Here is a 19,429-nt window from a genome sequence, read left to right as displayed (position 1 = left end):
CACTAAGAGCAAGAAAGCGTGGAAGGGGAGGGGAAGCTGGGGAGTCTGGTGAAGGTTGCAGTTTTAGCTATTCCAGGCAGGAGAACAGTAAATGCCTAATGTGTTCGAGGAACAGCAACGAGGCTGGAACAGCGTGAATACCTGGGAGAACAGTGGCGCCAGAAAGGAGGGATACAGTTGCCAGATTTACCAAATTAAAATCCAGGATGCCCATTTAAATTTGAACATCAGAGAAGCAACGCCTAATTGTTTAGGATAAGTACGTCCCAACTGTCTCACGGGGTACACTGTTCCTGGAAAGACGACCCGCCGCTGCCTCAGGGTTGCCATCACCCACCGGGGAATGTCCCTTGCTTGCCTACCCCCTGTCCTGAGGGACCCCTCTCCCCCTGTCCCACACGGTGCCCAGAAGGGTCCCCCTGGGAAGCACCTGCGGCCCCAGAAGTGTCGGCATGGACCACCTCTCTGTCCCCCGCCCTCTCTGGCTCCGAGGAGTCTTCCACCCCTGATTTGTCTCCATCTCCGGTTTCTCGCTGTCCGCTTCTGTTGTTCCTGCCTCTCCTTTCTCTGTGTGGGTCTCTCTGGGGTCCCCTCCCTTTCTTTCCTCCTTCCCTGCACCTCCTTCCGTCCGTCCTTCCGTCCTGCCGCCACCTGTCCGTGCTGCTCTCCTCTGCTTTCTCTCTCCTCCCTGTCTCTGCCAGCTCGTTCGTCCTCCTCTGCCTTCCCCGCACGCCTCTCTCTGTCTCTCTTTTATTGCGATTATACATTTCTCCGGGTCTCCATGCACGTGTGTGTGTGTTTCCATCTCTCTCACTCCCCTGCCCCCCATCCACCGTGTGCTCCAGAGGGGACCTAACCTATAAATACTTGACAAAGCCCAGCCTGCTGTTGGACAGAGGCAGAGGCGCTGCGTCCGCCTCCAGCCTTCACGGGGGCCTAATACCAGTGGCCCAGGAGTCGTGCTGGGGAAATGACGGGTGGAAATTCACTTGAGGGGAAGCAAAGACATTTTTGCTATAAATGAAATCCAGGACGTTGACTCTGGAGGAGGGGGGTGAGCAGCTCCATGTTAGAGGGACAGAGAGAGGAAGGGGGCAGGGACGCTGGAGCGGGGTCTTGGCCCTGCCCCGCGCCCCACCCAGCAAGTCCTGCTGTGCGCCTCAGGCTCCTCACCTGCAAAATGGGGCTAACGGTGATTGCTCTGCAAGCCTTCAGGCTCCCTGGTGTTAGAAGTTTGAAGCCCAAATGTTAGAAGTTTGGCTTTTTTGAGTTCCCCGATGATGCTCATATGAAGATGGGGTGGAAAACCACAGTCTTAGGGCTTATGCATTCCCTCACCTAGAGATGTCTCCTTGCCCTCAAGACAGAATCAGAATGGAATAGAATAGGATAGAACAGAACACCATAGAATCCCAAATCCCACTTACCATCGGCACCGCCTCGTTGTGGACCACAGGTAACCCAGCCACCTCCTCTCCCTCCTCCTCATCCACCCCACCTACCCACCTCCTATCTCTAGTCACCTGCTACCACACTCCCTCCACTCTCCCTCTTTCTTCCCTTCAAACACACAAGCTTGTTTCCACCTCAGGGCCTTGGCACTTACTGTCTCCTGCCTGGCCTGCTGTTTCCCCACGTGGCAGGTTCCTCACTTGGGTCTCAGCACAATGCTATCTCCTCCAAGGGGCCCTCAGAGCAATGCCTCTTCCTCCAGGGGGTCCTTCCTGACTGTCCTTCCTGGAGTAACATATCTCCCAGCCACCCTCCATCTCATGTTTAGTTTTCTTCACAGCCCTAATACTCCCTGAATTTCTCGTATGTATCATTGGTTCATGTGTGTGTCATCCGTTTCCCTGTAAGCTAGTAAGGGCAAGGATCTTGTCATCCATCTGCACTAATGTGTCCCCAGACCCTAGAACAGTCCCTGACACATGGTAGGTATTTGGTAAATGTTTATCAAATGAATGAGATTATTTCCACTATGTCCTTAGTTCCTTGAATGCACACGTGCTCTCTTTTATAATTTGTTTCTGTGCCTCTAGCAGGGTTTCTCAAGCTTGGCATGATTCACGGGTGGAACTAGATCAATTCTCCGTCCTGGGGGCCATCCCATGCACTGGCCTCTGCCCTCCGGATGCAGGAGCACCCACCCCGAGCTGTGACAACCAAAAACGTCTCTAGACATCGTCAATGTCCCAGGTGGGGAGGGGATGGAGAATCGCCCCAGCTGAGAGCCGCTGCCCTGCGGGGTCAGACCCGTAGCGGGACACCCCAGAGGGCTGAAAACGGACGTCCTTGGACGCCTTTGAGAACCAGGGCTTGCCTCTGATGCAGTTCCACCATATGACCAGCAGGTGGCAGCAGAGACCACTCTCTCACTAGCAGGGTTGCCCTCACTTTGCGAAAACTTTCATTTCTGTCCCTGACTTGTGTAATTGATTTTGTAACTCTGCTCTCGCCCCCCTCCCCATAGGGCCTTGTGAGCAATCCGCTCCGTTTGCACTTTTACAGACTAGACGGACAGGAAGTGGCAGCAATGTCCTGAACCCACCGGCGGACAGAGAGCTGCCTGGCTGGTAGGAATGGAAAGGAAATCCTGGAATCAGGCAGATCTGAATTTGCATCCCAGGTGTAGCCCTTTCTCTCCTTTCCTCGGGCCAGTTAACTTAGCCTGTCTGTGCCTCAGTTTCCTCATCTGTACCCTGCCTCGCTTCTCTCCATAGTCCTCACCACTGACCATATGTTTTGCATGCCTGTCCTCAATCATGTGGCAGCTCTGAGAGCAAGGGCTTGCTAGGTCCTAGCATGCAATGACTCCCCAAGTGTTTGTTGAGTGACTGAGTGACTGATGGCAGGTAGAACAGTGCGGATGTGTAATAAGTACTCAGTGAGCATCAGCCATGGTGAGGAGGAGGAGGAGGTCATCGTGATGTCACGGTAAGGGTGATGGTGTTGTGGTGAGGACAGTGACGTCATGATGTTGCTAATGGTGCTGTCACCTTATGATCCATGCCAATGGTCCGCAAACCTGCTAAGCCAGTGGCACTTCCTGGGGGATTTTCTTAAACCTAAGGCTCCCCAGGCCTTCCTCACATCTCATGACTCTGAATCCTGCAGGAACAAGTTGAAAACCTCAGCTGTACCTTGGAATCATCCAGAGAGGTCTTTAAACACTATCAACTCCACCCCGAGGTACAATCAGAGCAAGGATTCAGCCCGGGCATTGGGGTTTTTAAAAGATGCCCAGGTGATTCTAACGTGCAGCAAGGTGACCACCACCCCTGTCACTTAGCAAATACCCCAGCTCAGGGTCACAAAGGACAGGGCCCCAGATCAGAAACACCCACATCACCTGCGAGCTGGTCAGACCTGTGAAATCTCGGGCCCCACCTGGACCTGCTGACTCAGGGAGCCCCTGGGGACCACCCCCCGCCAGGAGGGTTGGGACACCCCGAAGAGTCTGGGCATACCGAAGTGTGAGAGGCACCACCCCAGGGGATTCGGATGTGCAGCCACTTTGGACACTCCCATTCCCATGGGCTAGAACACGAGGACGAAAGGAGGGATGGAATTTTCTGGGGGAGGAAGCAGGGGTTCCAATTAGTCCCTGAAGATCACCCCATCAGCGAGCTCCGTGAGGATCTTTCACTTCGTATCCTGGACCCATCCCCACCATATATACTGAGAAAAGCCCACGTCACACCCAGACGTATGTTTGCCCAAAAGGAGCCAGGCTTCCCTGGAGAACACTCAATGCCAAAGGGCCAAGGAGGTGGGTGCTGTCCCCCACCCAGACCCACTGAGGCCACGCAGCTAATGGTGTCACCAGGACTCAGCCCATGACGGACTCCACACCTCCTTTGCTGGTGCAGAAGGAACCTAAAAACGCTGCCCCATGAAGGACAGAAGACCCTGTGTGTGCTTGTGCATGTGTGTGCATTGTGTGTGTGAGCGTGCAAGCGACTTCACAAAACCTCCTTACCAGAGGCTTGTTAGAAATGCAGAACTGCAGGCCCCACCTCCACCTCCTTCCTGAATCAGAACCTGCATTTTCACAAGATCCCCATAAAAGTCGGAGGTGCACTGGGGTAAACCAAATGCCGGGCCACTCTCTACCCTAAGATTTGTTCAAATGCTAGCCATGCTCAGATCCCACTCTGAGAGACTATGATGTCATTGGCCCAACGTGGCCCCTGCACAATTTTTAAATTCCGCTGAGGGTTGGGATCTGCTAATCGGTCTTCCTCAGGGGGTACAGGACCCTCCTCCTCCTGCTTTCCCAGCTGTCTGAATCTCGCCAGTCTTGGACTTGAGGCTAGGGAAGCAGGCTCAGTCAACACATTCATGGGGAAACTACTCTACGACGGGTGTGTGTGAGTTGACAAGGGCTCACAGGTGGCACTTGGGTCCAGGAGTGACTACCGTGTGTTTGAGGATATTCTTCCCTACTGGTTGTGAGTCTGCTGATCCTTCTTCCCTCCTTGGGCGAATCTGCTGATGATTCCTTCTTATGAGTCTCAAGCTTGCTGATTGCTCTTCCTGCTGGTGGTGGGCTTGCCGACGGCTCTCCCCGTGGTCTCTGAAGTGACACAATAAGGGGACCAGCACGCCAACCACCAGAAAGCTTGGAGGGGCTTCCATGTCCGGGATGACTACTTTATGTTGCAGTACTGAGCCCCTGGTCACTGAGAATCATCGCTCCGAGTCAGCCCGGCCGGTCGAGCTCTGGGAATGTGGACGGGATGAGCGTGCACCTCGCTGAGGTTGGGGGGGGAGGGGGACATTTGCACCGCCCGGTTGGTGAGTAGCCCAGATTTCTGCTCTCGCCACCCCGTTTCACACTGCGCCCTAGGCGGGGGCTCCAGGTCTTATGCGGTCTGAGGCCCAGAGTCTGGGGTGCAGCAGCCCCCCCACCACAGCAATCATGCTGCAGCCAGTCCATTGAACCTGCTCAGGAAAACTGTGGTAAGGGACTGAGCACTGTTCTTGGAGCAAGGAATAGACCACCAGCTCGCTGTGCACTTTTGCGCAGCTTACCTAACCTCTCTGATCTTCCATGTCCTCGGCAAAGAAGGGGAGCTGATGCAATGAGTGGGGGTGAGCACTGCAATGAAGCAAGAGGAGGCCCACAGGGGCTGCAATCCAGAAAGTGCTGGCTATGGTCGAGGGGCTGTTTTGTTGTTTCAGGTGAGGTGGGTTCTGCATTCCCAAGGCCTCCTCCAGCCCATACGGACACACGCGTGCACGGACACACAGACACCACATCAGGCAAGGACATGAGAGCCAAGCCCGGAGCTCAGCCCATAGCGGTAGTCTTTGAGACCAGGGCCCTGCCTCCCACCAGACCAGGCATTGGGCTCATATGGCCCGGTCCTGCTTCTGTCTCAGGCTGAGCACGCGGGCCGCCCCCATAAAGGCCACCCCGGTGAGCAGCTCAGCGATGAAGCTCATCCAGCCCAAGGCCAGGGACCAGCCGAAGCGGATGTCCACCTGGTCCAGGAGGGCCTTCTCCTCCAGGAGACACCGCGCCTCCCGGAAGGCGGCCGCCGAGTACGCGATGTAGACACTGATTCCAGCCAGGGTCAGCAAGGCTGCAGGAGAGGCAAAGGAGAGCAGATCAAACCCCCAGGCTCCTCCTCCTCCTTGCCCAGCCCATCTCTCCAGCTGTCCATGCTCCTCCTACCACAGGGCCTTTGCCCATGCTGGTCCCCTACCCAGTGCACCCTCCCTTCCCTTCCCGCTCCCTCCCGCCACCAGAAACTCCTGTCCATCCCCACATCTCAGCTCATCTAACTCGATTCCGGGACCTCCCCAAGTAGGTCAAGTGCCCCCTGTGGTTTCACAGCACCACACACTGTCACTGTCCAGGTCAGAACGGCAATTTTGCATTTGTTTGTGAGGTCGCTTAGCTTATGGCCATCTCCCCCAATGGGCTATGAGCTCCCAGGGGCTCATCCTGGATTCCCTGGCACCCAGCACGGGGCTGGCCCATGATGGGTCCCCAGAGACCGGGAATGACAGATGCCCTGTTCAGCACCACAGCTGCCGGCCACAGGGGGCTATTTCAACTGAAATTAAATTAATGTAAATGAACATCTCGGACTTCCTGGGCATCTGCCTCACATCAAGTGCTCCGCAGCCTGGCTCGAGGCTCCCCCCCACGGCACAGCGTGGATTAGACTTCCTGCCAAGTGCACGGAGTGGTTTCGAGAATTAGTCCCCGGGTAACCTCTTAATGCCAATATCAATAATAGTAGAGGTCGGAGGACATCTGAGCCTCATACTATTTTCACCGCCAGACATTCTTTTTGGTCCTTTTCCTCCATGGATCCCAAGTGTGTGCATCACCTCTGTTCCTGCTCGGTGTTTAAGCAGGGACAATTTCAAGCCTACAGGAAGGAGGGAGGCCTTAGGACACCAGCCATGTGCTGGATCCCATCTTTGAAAGCCTCTGGTCTGCCAAACAAACGGGATTAACCCAGGCATTGCGCAGGTTTTAATCAACCAATCCATCGATCGATCAAAGCAAGGTGTGTCAGAAGGGCAGAGGCGCATGAGAGAGCAAGGGTCTCCTGCCGGCCCGCAGCCCTCACGCAGAAGCTGCAGGGTCATCTGTGAAACCAGGAAAGCAATCCTCGGGACCTGCTCCCACCCTCTGCTTCTCTCTTGGGACCTACTCGTCCCTTCCAGCTCTGATGTCACAGATGGGGAAACTGCGCCTCGGAAAGGACGCCCGCCCACCCCTCCCCAACTGAGGGTTCACGTGCAGCCCCTCTGGAGCCCCCACACTCCGTGCAAGGGGGGCACCTACCTCCAAAGAGGAAGAGGGTCCCTGTGAGCAGGAGGAGGATGGAGACTCGGAGGAGGAAGCTCAGAAACCCCATCATCCCCCCAAACACCATCAGGATCAGGCTGAGTGGCAGCAGAATCACAAATGTCCCATGCATGGCTTAGAAGAGAGAAGAGGACAACAGGCAGAGGAGAGTTACCGACAACCTTCAGTCAGTCAACAGTTACTGAGCACCACCTATGGGCCAGCCCCCAGATGCTAGGAGAGAAAATTAACACCATTGTTACTACCATGTCTGATGATGATGATGATGATGATAATGTAACAACACGTTACAAACCACAAGAGCCACTCTTTTTCGTGGCTGAGTAATATTCCGGTACATAAGTGAAACAAGTCAGACAGAGAAAGACACATACTGTATGATTTCACTGATCCATGGAATCCAGAAAACAAAACAAACAAACAAGCAAACAAAAAATAGACTCTTAAGTACAGAGAAGAATCTGGCATTTGCCAGAGAGGAGAGAGCGGGGAGATAAGTGACACAGATGAAGGGGGTGAAGACATACACACTTTCTGGTGTAAAATAAATAAGTCACAGGGATGAAAAGTACAGTGTAGCAAAAATAATAATACTGTAATAACGTTGCATGATGATGGATGGTGAATACACCTGTTGCGGTGAGCACTGAGCAATGTATAGAATTGTCCAATCCCTGTGTTGTACCCCTGAAACTAACAGAACATTGTATGTTGACAAAACTTCAAGAGTAAAATCAACTAATTTTTGAAAGTAACAACAGGTGTGGAGACTCATCTGTGCCAGGCTTCAGGTCGCACAAGCGCGCGTCCTGACGCTCCCTGTGAGGCAGGTACTGCCGTGTCCATTCGCGCACTCACGCAGCATGTTTCCTGAGTTCTCTAGTGAGTAGAGTCAAGTAGTGAACAGATCAATAAGTGACAGAGTTGAGAGATGGTGACAAGCGGTGGGGAGGGCAGTGAACCCGGCACAGAACGGGCTGGAGCAGTGGCTTCACGGAGGAGGTGACATTCAAGCAGAGCCCGGGGAAGGAGGTGAGAGAGGCAGCCTGCAGAATGAAGGTCAGGAAGGGTGGGGTGGGGGGCTGAGGGAGGAGCAGGTACCGAGTCCCAGGACAGGCTGTGCCTGGTGGGATGGAGGCACCCGGGGAAGCTGGCAGGGGCGGCGTGGAGACAGCGTGGGGGAGAGGGGCTGCAGGAGATGAAGACAGAGAGCCAAGAGCAGAGCACGCACAGGACGGTGAACTTCCGTCCGAATGAAAGGGGCCACCAGGCGGGCAGCTTGGGACAAGAGAATCCCACAGTTTAACTCCCGTTTCTCAAGACCGCTCTGCTTGCTATACTGAGAGTAGACAGCAGAGGGGGGCAGGGGACGGGCAGGTGGCTCCCAAGCTCACGGCCCACGGAACCGCTGAAAGTGACCCGATCTGGGACGAGAGTCTTGGCAGATGACATGAGGGGTCTCGGCATGAGGTCATCTGCATCCAAGGGGGCCCCACATCCAAGGGCTAGTGCCCTGGGAGGAGGCAGGCGAGAGCATGGAGAAGATGCGGTGAAGATGCGGGACAGAGATTGAGTGACGTGGCCCCACGCCAAGGGCTTCCGGGGGTCGATGCCACCACCTGAAGCCGGGAGGCAGGGACCGGATTCTCCCTCGGAGCCTCTGGGAGGACCAGCCCCGCGGACCCCTGCATTTCAGACTTCCGACCTCCAGGACTGTGACGCCACACACTTCTGGGGTTTTTAAGCCACCCAGACTGCCTGAGAACACAAAAACAAGGAGCGGGAAGCCCATGGGGGCATTACTGCCATCACCCTGTTAAGGATGAGGGTGACCTGGGGCCGCTGGGAAGGGGTCGGACTCCAGGTATATTCTGAAGATAAAACAGGCAACGGTGTTGAAGGTGTGAGAACAAGAGGGACAAGACAAGCAGTGCGATCTGGGGCCTGAGTGCCGGGCGGACGCGCCGCCGTCTGCACAGGTGGGAAGATGAGGGAGGAAGTGCTGGGTTCGGGGTTCGGGGTTCGGTCGGGGACCGGACAGGTTCCAGGGACTCCGCAGGGAGTTCAAGGTCTGGAATGCCGCTGTATCAGGCCAGCCCCTAGCTCCCCGGACACTGAAAGCAGCCCCTGTTCTCAAGACCCAAGTATTTCCTAAAGACCCAACCCTGCCTTTCCTCCTCCACATACAGTGCCCCCCTCTCCCCCTGGTCCCCTCTGACTGCCCTGGCTCCCCATCCTGGGCCGCCCAGCCCACCGGCTTCCAGCCTTCCCTCCCCGGCTCCTGCCCAGCTCCCTCCATGGTGACTCAACACTGCATGGGGAACATTTGCTCTGAGTTCCATTGACAAGAACAGTGAGGGGAGCGTGGGGTGGGGGGGAGGGGATGAACAGGTGAGAGGAGGGGAGGCCAGAGAAAGAACATCTCCTACCCCTCTTCCCCGTCCCCAGATTGCAGGTGGCTGGTGAGTCAGAAGCATATTACATTAACAAGGCGTGATCAGAACTTACATTACAGAACCAGAAAGTAGAAAAGAAGGAGTTACATGAATGTCAAGTGGGGTGGGGGTGGGGGAGAGGGGGGTGGAAGAAATCTGGGGTCTCAGGATCCCAAGATCTCAACATTTGCCACCATCTTGGCTCTGAGCTTCCCGGCAGCCAAAGCAAAAAGGGAAAGAATTGCAAAGTTCTTTTTCACTGGCCATTCATTTACCAAATAATTGATTGATCATTTACCATGAGCTGGACACTAAGCCTCCTTCAGTCCTTTTGGCAGCAAGATAGGTATGAAAATAAATACTTCACTCTGGCTCTTGAGAGCGAGCTAAGCTCATATCTTCCAGAACTCTTTTTTTTTTTTTAGATGTTATTTATTTACTCGACAGAGAGAGACATAGTGAGAAAGGGAACACAAGCAGGAGGAGTGGGAGAGGGAGAAGCAGACTTCCCGCTGAGCAGGGAGCCCGATGCGGGGCTCGATCCCAGGACCCTAGGATCATGACCTGAGTCAAAGGCAGATGCTTAACTGACTGAGCCACCCAGGCGCCCCTCAGAAGTCTTTCCTTACACCCACGTTCACAGTCTGCTCTGTGCCCCCAGCTCCCCACGGTTTCCCTATTCTAGCGTCTGTTACCTAGTGTGGGGGGCAGCTCCCTCTTCTGTCTCTCCTGTTAAGCTGTGGGTTCCTTGAACAGGTTCCTCTTGTACGATTGTATCCCTGAGTTTCCAGCAGAGCACTCAGGAATGGTGAGTGCCTGATGGGTATTCGTCGACCTCATTAATTAAGAGCTAGATGGTGTTTCTCGAAGCCAAGAAAATATGGCAGTTTCTAAGAAATGAAAAAGAAACCAAGAAGCTTGAGAGATGACCTCACGGGTTCAAAACAGAGACTTCCAAGCCAGGTACTCCGCATTCGAATTTGGGCTCTGACTCTGGGGCCCTGGGCGTGTCTCTTAATTCAGCAGGAACTCCATTTCCACATCTGTGAAAGGGAGGTGATAAGAGGTGGCTCACAGGATTACCATCAGGACGGTGTGCGTGAAGATGACGGAGCAACGCAGAAAAGTGTAAATGTAGGTACCACGTCCCCATAGAATAAGTGCTAGATAGATCATAACCCTGCCAGGAATGACAATGATGGAGACAAGAATACAGCCCAACTTCCACTGTGACCAAATCACTTTGTCCTCAACCTTATAATGGCCACCAACCTTGGCGAGTCAAGGACACAAGAGCAATCTCCCTCCCAAAGCTTGTCCGTCTGTCCCTTCCTCCCTTCCTCCCTTCCTCCCTTCCTTTCTCCCTTCCTTCCTTCCCGGGAAAAATCTTGGGCCGGAAAGCACAACAGCTGGGATGAAAACCTGGCCCTGGAAGATCTGTCCCCCTGTATGGCATTGCCTCCAGACTATGGCTCGGAAGTGAAATCATTTGTCATTTAGAAATTAATGAGGTTTCTTGGAGCGGGTTCAGCCCCAGCGGCGCCATGTGTGAGTTCCCCAGACTTGCTGCGAGCTGACTTGACGTACAAGTTCAATTAAACGTCTGGGTAAGAACAGGCTTCCAGTGGGAGAGTTGTAAAATCTCCTGCTGAAGTTTGGCTTAGCTTTTCGTGGGGTGTGTGTGTGTGTGTGTGTGTGTGTGTGTGTGTGTGTACACACACGCCTTGGTCTTTGTTATTTTCAGGGCCGCAGACATGGGGTATGAGGATTGATTCTGAGTTCCGTACCCATTTCCAACCACATCTCGTTTGGAAACACCTATCTATAGGCCCCTAATGAGGGCCACGCTCTGCCACAGAGCCCGGGGACTCTATGATCTAGACTTGGTCCCTGCTCCCCCTAGAGACCAGGGTCCAGAGCAGAGACAGACGAGCAGGGAAACAAAGTCACAGGCTGTGCTGTGTCATGAAGGAAGTCAGCATGACAATGCAGAAAAACGGGGTAGGCAGGGAGTGGGGAGCACTTCTTTGGATAAGGTGATTGCATTCATTTCCTTGGGCTGCATCACAAATTACTACAAACCAGGTGTCTCCTACAGGAATGTATGATCCGACAGTCCCGGAGGACACAAGTCCAAAATCAAGATGTCCCATGACCCCACTCCCCTCCAGAGGCTCCAGAGTCCTTCCCTGCCTCCTCCAGCCTCCTGAGGATGCTGGCGACCCACCCTTGACACCGCCTGGCTGGTGGCTGCATCATTCCCAGTCTCTGCCCCCATCTTCATTCTCCTTCTCTTACAAGGACCCTTATCAGAGAATGCAGGGCCCACCCAGTTAATCCAAGATGATCTCATCTCAAGATCCTAAACTTAATGACATCTGCAAGGATACTTTTTTCAAATAAGGTCACATCCCCAGGTACCAGGGGTTAGGACGTGGATATATATATTTTGTATAGGGGGTGACACCTTCCAATCCACTCCAGTTTTTACGGGAGGAGCTCAACAGATGGCAGCTAAGATTACTATATAGAATTAATAATAATAATAATAATAATAATAATAAATGTTGACGGGCCTTTTTTCATCGAGGGCCAATGTGTGCCCAAGGGCAAGAAACCGTTTAGTTCAAAAATACTTTGTTGAGGAAAAAAAAAAACAACTTTTTGCAAGCAAAAGGAAGAGCAAACCCAGAAAGAAGCAAAGATGTTCACGCCAAGGAAAAGATGATTGTGACTCTCCCATCATCACACTTTTCAAAGAACTGCTCGATGGGAAAACCAGGCTTCCAATTCCACAACACTAGTGAGGTCAGGAAGCCCCGGGGTGGTTGGCGAAGTAATAGTTGTGCTCTTAAAGAAACTAGAGACAGTTTCTGCAGAGACATCAGAAGCATTGACAAAAGAAGGAAATCTCAGGAACCATTTCCCAAAGGGGGAAATGTCACACTGTCTTTATGTTCAAGCCTTGTCAATGTGACTTGCAGACCCCAAGAAGGGCTCAGAGATATTCAGTCCTTATCGTGGGTGGTAAGGAAGTCAATTTTTACGTTTTTGTCAATATTTGTTCTAGAATCTGGGGTGACCAGAATGCAGTCTTTTTGAGAACAAGGGCTGCATCTTCGTTCCCTTAGAACGCTCCAAGATGCATCGTTGTGATATGGAAAAAGCAGGACTCTACGACAAGCAAAGACCTAAGTTCAAATCCTGACACCACCTCTTACCAAGCGAATGTCATCGCCTCCCAAAAGCCTGTTTCTGTTTCCTCCCGGGTCCGTTGGATTATGGGCCCTGACTTTGCCAAGCTGTCATGAGCACCAAATGTGAGAATAACTGTTTCTTTCTTGCACTCAAGCACCTGGAGCTCTCTACCAAGTAAAAATTTTAATGCCCATTTCACATACGAGAAAAGTGAGGTTCAAAGTACTGAGGTCAGTTGCTCAAGAAGGTACAGCCATCAAGTCTCAGAGCTGGGACGGAACAGCAAAGGAGGTTGACAAACGGGTGTAGGGATGGCAGACAAGGGGTGTTTAACCCAGTCTGGAAATTAGGAAGGGCTGTTGGGGCAAGGGGAGGAGATCTCAGCTTTAAAGGTCAGATGAGAAGGCGTGGGGGAAGGCGTTCCTGAACGAGGGGACAGCATGTGCCAAGGCCCGGAGGCAGGAGATACCTGAGCTATCTGGAAGGACGCACGTGCCCCAGCTCTTGCAGCTGGAGAGGTGGGCAGGGTTCCCATACTTCCACAAGCCACACCACGGCGAAATGCAACCACTAGGGCAGTCCTCCTCGGGGCTTGTGTTACAGCAGACATGATAGCATTCTTCTCAGAAGAAATGGAAACAAGACCCATGCAGCCCCCACCTCAACTCCTCCTTCGTTCTCTCCTCCCCATAGCGAACCTCTTATAAATGCTTGGACACAATACTTCCAGTCTTTTCCCATATATTCATACTTTCCTATGTATTTACCTGTTTCTCTAATTCTAAAAGGCACAGCCGGTCACACCTCAACATGTGAAAACAGAATGTGTTGGACCATGCACAGCATCTTGCCCATAACACTCTGCAACGTGCTTTTCTCATTCCATGGTATTTCTTGGTCTTTTATGCACATTAGTATACGCTCTTTACGGACTACAAAATCTTCCAAAGGATAGACGTGCCACATGCAGACGCTTAGCCATATTTCCACCCATAAGCTCCGAGGCTATATCTTGTTCTCCACAGTTACAAAAATGGTTAAGGTGAGCCTCTTAGAAACCTCACAGGGTAGATCCCAAGCAGTGGAATTACACTGAATATGAATTTTCTGTTTCTTTATTTGTTTGAAGTGTGTACTTGACTTTCAACAAGCACCTGAGAGGCAGCCTAAAGCCCAGGCCTTCGTGCCCAGAGATGCTGAGACCCCCGGCGCCCCCCACTTCCCTTCCCACCTACCGCACAGCTATGCATGAATCACACTGAGCATCCCCTCCTGGATTCAGGCCGCCTCTGAATCCCATTAGGTCCCCAATCCCTTTATTTCTCTCCCCACCATCTCCTCTCTTGCAATTGGCAACAGGCATTGTGGGAGGGCTGGTTTTAATTTTCCGTGCCACTGCAACAGCCGGGTACCCAGAGAGACCAGACACCCGATCTTGTGATATTCCAACCTCCACCTCCTCAGAAGACATGCAGGCCAGGCCTCTGGCCCTCAGTTACAGTGGCCTCCTGCCACTGCTGTGCTATGTTGGGCGAGGCATTTGACCTTTCTAGGTCTGGTGTGCTTAGCTGTAGGATGAGCAGCCTGACCACCTTCCTGGCTCTTAGGAGACACAGCCGAAGTAAGGCATAGGGAGGACCCAAGGTGTGGGTAAGAAGCATTTTCTGTGCTGCCTCCAGAAACACCAGCCTTCTAGCTGTCTCTGGAACACCCCGCCCTCAATCCTACCGCTCAGCTCTGCTCCTGCCCTTCTTCCTTGTAATTCCGATCTCTGATTCCCAGATGGAAGAGGCAGTGTAGGATGGGGGACTGGGAACCCAGGAAACAGGCGAGGAGCCTCTCTTCTGGCCTGCCATGGCCTCGGTCTTAGCACACCCACATGACACTGGAATTCTGCTCTGTGTCGCATCATTCCCACAGGGCAGGAACCACCTGGATTCAGATCCCAGATCTACCTGTAACTGTGCAAACTTCCATAACTTATTAACCTCTCTGTGCTTCGGTTTCTTCATTTGGAAAGTAAGGATGATAACAGCTCCTGCCTCATGAGGTTGTCATGAAGATGAAGAGAGTTGATAGATGCAAAGCACTCAGGACAGTGTGTGGCATGCAGTGACTGTCCCGTAAACATCAGCTGTTGCTCTTATTGCCCTTCAACCACACCATTGACAGGTGCCTCCACCACCCTTCCTCACGTGACCCTGTTTCATTCCCTCTGCTACACCTACTGCTATTTGAAACAAGTTTACGTTTATTTATTCACTGGTCCATGTGTTTACTATCTGCCTGCTGCACTGGACTCAAGCTCTGTGTGGGCAAGGACCACACCTATCTCGTCATGTTCTATGCCCTCCATCTAGCCCAGTGCCAGGAGTGAAATACATATGTACAAAGGAAGTAAATGAGTCTCTCATGATTAGCTCCATTTTACAGATGAGAAGCCTGAGGCTCAGGGAGGCAATGGGATTTAGAGCAGGAGGAGACATTAATTGAGCTCCTACTATGTACCATGCATCTATGCTAGGTGCTTTGCTTATGTGATCTCATTTCATCTCAGAGCAGCCTGTTAATGGAAGTTAATGGAAGCAGGGGACGGGCCAGAAGCCACACCCACTGGTAAGCTGTGGGGCCCTTATCTATGATGGGACTGGTCCCACTCCTTCCCCTTGTTACAAATGGCACATCTCATCCCAGCCAATCAGCACATCCCATCCCTCGGCCACGAGGACTGGCTCAGCCCTGGGCGTGTGATCCAGTCTGGTCCCATGAGAAGCCTACTTAGAATGTTTGCAGACTTTTGGCAAGTGGAGAGCCTCCTTCTGCTTGGGTTGTGAAGACTGGAGAGGGTTTATTGAAAGCAGGACCCACACAGAGGCAAAGCCCGGAGAGGAAAAGAAAGAAAGTGCGTTTAATTCTCTGGATCCCAGCACACTTTTCGGTTCCATGGACGGGGAATTCCTTTCCTTGTTTAAATAAGGATGATTTGTGTTTCACCAAAAGACTCCTGGTTGATACAGCGAGCCTGGATGTTTCCAAACTGGGGCTCTTTTTTCAACATGGTGCTGAATTTGATGATCCCCTCCACCTCCGCCAAAAGTAATTCCAGTCCCTGGCCAAGGAAGCAAACCCATGACATCCCCAGAGCTAATCTGGAGGACAAAACATCCAAGCAAGGTGGGTTTTTATTGGGCGCTGGAGTGGCGCCGGCTTGGGGTTTCTGGCTGGAACAATCAAGAGTTCTTCCCTATACACCCCCACTGGGGTTTGTCTAGGAGGCTGGCTCAGAGAACACGCTGCTTTGACAACTGCCCTCTCTCTTCTGTGACCCCAGCAGCAGGTCCTCAAAGGAATAAGACGCCGCCACATAACAAAAGAGCTTGGACAAGATTCCAAACTCATTCTGGGGATAAAGAGATTCTGAGCAAAGTCTCCCTCTGGGGGTGGTGTGCAGCGAGCATGTGGTCTGAAGGGGCAGCCTGCTCTTTCTTGGATGATATAATGGTAATAATAGCACTCCCATTCAAGGCGCACTTACAGAGGCCAGCCACCACTGAGGCTCTTTAAATACGCTCTCCCATTCCATCCTGGCCATATCCTTATGAAGACAGGTGACAGATATCCTCCCTTTGCCCATGAGGGAACCGATGCTTGGAGAGATAGAGGAATGCACCCAAGGCTGCACGCCTCCTCGGCGGTGAAGCTGGGGCTTAGACCTGGGTCTGAGAGTGAACAGACGAACAGACTCTGGATGTGAATTTTGCCCATTGCTCAAAATCCTGGAGCACACAGGATTGTTGACATTATTAAGTTTCACAAAGAAGCCAGACCAATGCCAACTATAATTAGTCATCCAGTTTACCCACAGATGTGATAAGTAGGCTAAATGCCAGCACCCAGCCCAGCAAAGGGTCAGTGCTCCAGAGATGGGATTGCATCTAAAAGAGGCTGGAAGGAATAGCAAAGACTAGTGTTTATTGAGCACTTAATGTGTCCAGCCACTTTCATGCAACACAGAGATCCCACAACAACCAGGCATCATGTGAGGTCCCAGGTAAGGTCACTTTTTTCAGCTAGCTGGTTTATGGAATTCTGACCACACCCCCCTCATGGTTTTGACATTTCATTTTGAGAGATGTGGAAACTGAGTCTCAGAGGTTAAGACACCTGTCCCACGATCCCAGAGGGTCCTGGGAAGGGTCCAAGCTGGCATCTGACACCCATCTCCCTCACATCAAGGGCGGGAACTCTTGATCATTCTTGAAACAATGCTCTGAGAACACCCTAAATTGATTCTGACTAGCGTAGGGCTGCGGAAAGAGCTCATGGCACCTCTACCTTCCCTCAACTTCCCACACATGTCAAGGGAACATCTCCTTCCCTGGGACCTTATGCAGGGTGTAGCAGCTGGATTGTATCAGCTTGTGAGAGCCAACTGCTAAGTTTTTAGGAATTTGCGGAGCCACCTGACATCATGTTGATAGCTTGAAGTTGACCCCAGTGGGAATATTTACACCAAAGAAATCCGCAAATGCTTCAAATCAAGACTCCCTCTTCCCCCAGAAAGACAGTTATTAACTATTTCCCAGCACACCACTGGACTTCTGTTCCACTCATTTTCTCATTCATTCATTTAAAAAATAGGTTCCACTTCTAACATAATACAATTTATACTCACTCTCGTACCTGGGTCAGCAAATCTGGGCTCGTGATCCCACCCCACACCAGGGGTGTGCTAAATATTGGGCATCAAGCCATGGCAAGACAGGCATGGTCCCCGTCCTCATGGAACTCATGGTCTAATGAGGGAGTCAGACTTTAACTCAAAAAATGCCACAAAATCTATGCTATGAGTAGAAGTTGACCGAGTCAAGCTAGCAGGATGGGAGCAAGGAGACTTCAGGCAGAGGAAATGGCATATGCAAAGTCCCAGCGGCAGGAGGAAATAGGGCATGGTTCAGGAAGTAGCCCCAGGCCAGCACAGCCAGAGAAGAAAGAGCAAGGGGAGATCGGAACTGCAGAGGCACCCTGGCAGCCCTTGTGGGCCATGCTAGCGACTTGCTCTTTGTTCCCAATCCTCAACAACTCCATTAAAAGCAACCCACATTTTTTAAGGTCTGTGAAACTCAGCCCTCCCTTCCTCATCAGATTCTCTCTATGGTACCTCTCTGAGCCTCAGTTTCTTCGCAGGAAAAATGAAGGTAATAATGGAGATGATACTTAACTCCACAGGGTAGCAGTGGAGATTAACTGAAGACATAGATGGAAAGAAAGCATTCAGCTCCACGCCTGGCCCACTGCCAGCCTCAATGAACTCGCTGAACTATTATGTTTAGGTCCCTCCTTTCTCAAGTGTCTGTTTCAGCCCATTCGCTTCCCTGCATTCAGTCTTCCCAGTGTTACTGAGTTCCAACCACTGTGCTAGGCACTGGGAAATCAGCCCTGAACAGGACAGACGCAGCGGCCCCAGGGGGAGGGGGCTGCTCTCTGCTCCTGATCACCTTTCTTGAATCATTCCACAGATATTCACTGCATCCCCGCTACTGCCAAGCGCTTGTTCTCAGCCCTGAGGATACAAATAAGGCTGACATGGGGTGTGCCTTGGGGTCTATGGGCTCAGACCTCTCTTCAGCATTCAGCTCCTCAGGCTGGTTTAGGTGTCTCTTCGGACTCCACCCACCCTCCCTCCCTCATGCTGCTTGTCACTCTGAAATGTGACTGCGCATTTCCACATGCGTCTCCGCAGCTAGTGTGTGAGCTCCTGGACGGCAGGACCTGGGTCTTAATCATCAGCACGGTGCTTGGTGCAGAGGAAGCCTGCGATCAACGGTTGTGCAATGAATCCTGAACCACATAGTGTAACCTGTGGCGCAAGAGAGGCCCGGCCCCTGCCCCTAACTCCACTTCCTTCTTCGGTCCTGGCCACCCACTCCGCAGGGCTCCCGCCCCACTCTTTGAAGAGCTCCAAAACTGGTGTCCAGACCCGGGATTCTCCCCCGATCCCCTCCCTCCCGGACTCACTGAGAAGTTGTCGGCTTGAGTCGCTGACGGTCACGTTCTCCTGCCAGAAGGGGTTCATCAGCGGCACGCACGGGCTCTGGACTGGATGGGGCGGAAGAATCTGTGGCTGCGGACGTGGCGTTGGAAACCCAGCCCTCGGCCTCGCCCCCACGCCCACCCTAGACGCCATCCCGGGAGGGAGGATCGTGCGGAGACCAGAGCAGCTGCGCCTGGAGCTCACCCCGCTCCGGAGCCCTCTGCCCACCCGGCCCGGGCCCAGACCCCCGTGTTTTGTGCTTTGGGGCTCGGGGGAGGACTGCGAGCCCAGCAACAGGTCCCGGGCGGGCGCGGCACCGCGCAGCATCCCCGCGCTCCCCCTTACCCCGGCAGGTGCGCCAGAGGCCAGAGTGCGAGCTCAGAGGTTCGAGCTCACTGAGGGCGGCCCCCGCCCGGCCCCGCGCCCCCGGGCCGCCCCGCTCCAGCCGCTCGGTGTCAATGATGTACCAGAAGTCCGTGGCGATGGCGGCCGCCAGGAGCACAAAGCTGAGCGCCCCGGTCAGCGCCGCCGCGCCCGCCAGCATGCCCAGGTGCACCCGCATGGCGCAGCCCGGCCCGCCGCCTGCCGCCCGCGGCTCCCAGCTCCTCCTCCGGAGTCTCCAGACTGGGAGCTGCCCGGGCCTTCGGTCCTCGAGCCCTCCCTCCCGCCCTGGCTCCGCCCTCAGCCCCTCACCTGCGCCCTGCGCGCGCTCGTCCCAAACCGCTCCCAGCCCTCCGATGCCACCGCCACTCGCAGGCCCCGTACCTGCGATCTCAGACTTCCACCTCCGCCTTCACACCCCCATCCGAGCCTTTGGACCCCACCCCAGCCTGAACGCCACCTCAGCCGTCCATTCCCACCTCCCACCTGCCGCCCAGACTCTTATCCCTCGGATCACTTCCCCACTGTCCCCAAACCATCCCGCGC

General features: G+C 53.3%; 1 protein-coding gene across 2 annotated transcripts; it reads right to left on the bottom strand.

The window, feature by feature from the left end:
* Positions 1-1,939: 1,939 nt before the first annotated feature.
* On the bottom strand, positions 1,940-19,108 carry TMEM114 (transmembrane protein 114). Of its 2 annotated transcripts, XM_025860229.2 has the most exons (4): positions 18,848-19,108; positions 18,487-18,567; positions 6,812-6,949; positions 1,940-5,591 (listed from the first exon to the last, which is right to left on the bottom strand). In XM_025860229.2, exons 1-4 carry the CDS (start codon positions 19,062-19,064, stop codon positions 5,359-5,361), a joined length of 669 nt encoding a protein of 222 aa, XP_025716014.1. In that variant the 5' UTR covers positions 19,065-19,108; the 3' UTR covers positions 1,940-5,358. The 2 variants fall into 2 exon arrangements, with proteins under 2 accessions (XP_025716014.1, XP_025716015.1); XM_025860230.2 differs by lacking the exon at positions 6,812-6,949.
* Positions 19,109-19,429: the final 321 nt, after the last annotated feature.

Source organism: Callorhinus ursinus, unplaced genomic scaffold (genome assembly GCF_003265705.2).
Source record: "Callorhinus ursinus isolate GAN/ISIS: 27379988/994484 unplaced genomic scaffold, GSC_fseal_2.0 scaffold13, whole genome shotgun sequence".
NCBI classification, from domain to species: domain Eukaryota; kingdom Metazoa; phylum Chordata; class Mammalia; order Carnivora; family Otariidae; genus Callorhinus; species Callorhinus ursinus.
The sequence above is the reverse complement of the archived record's forward strand: the minus strand, read 5'-3'. Positions and strand labels throughout refer to the sequence as shown.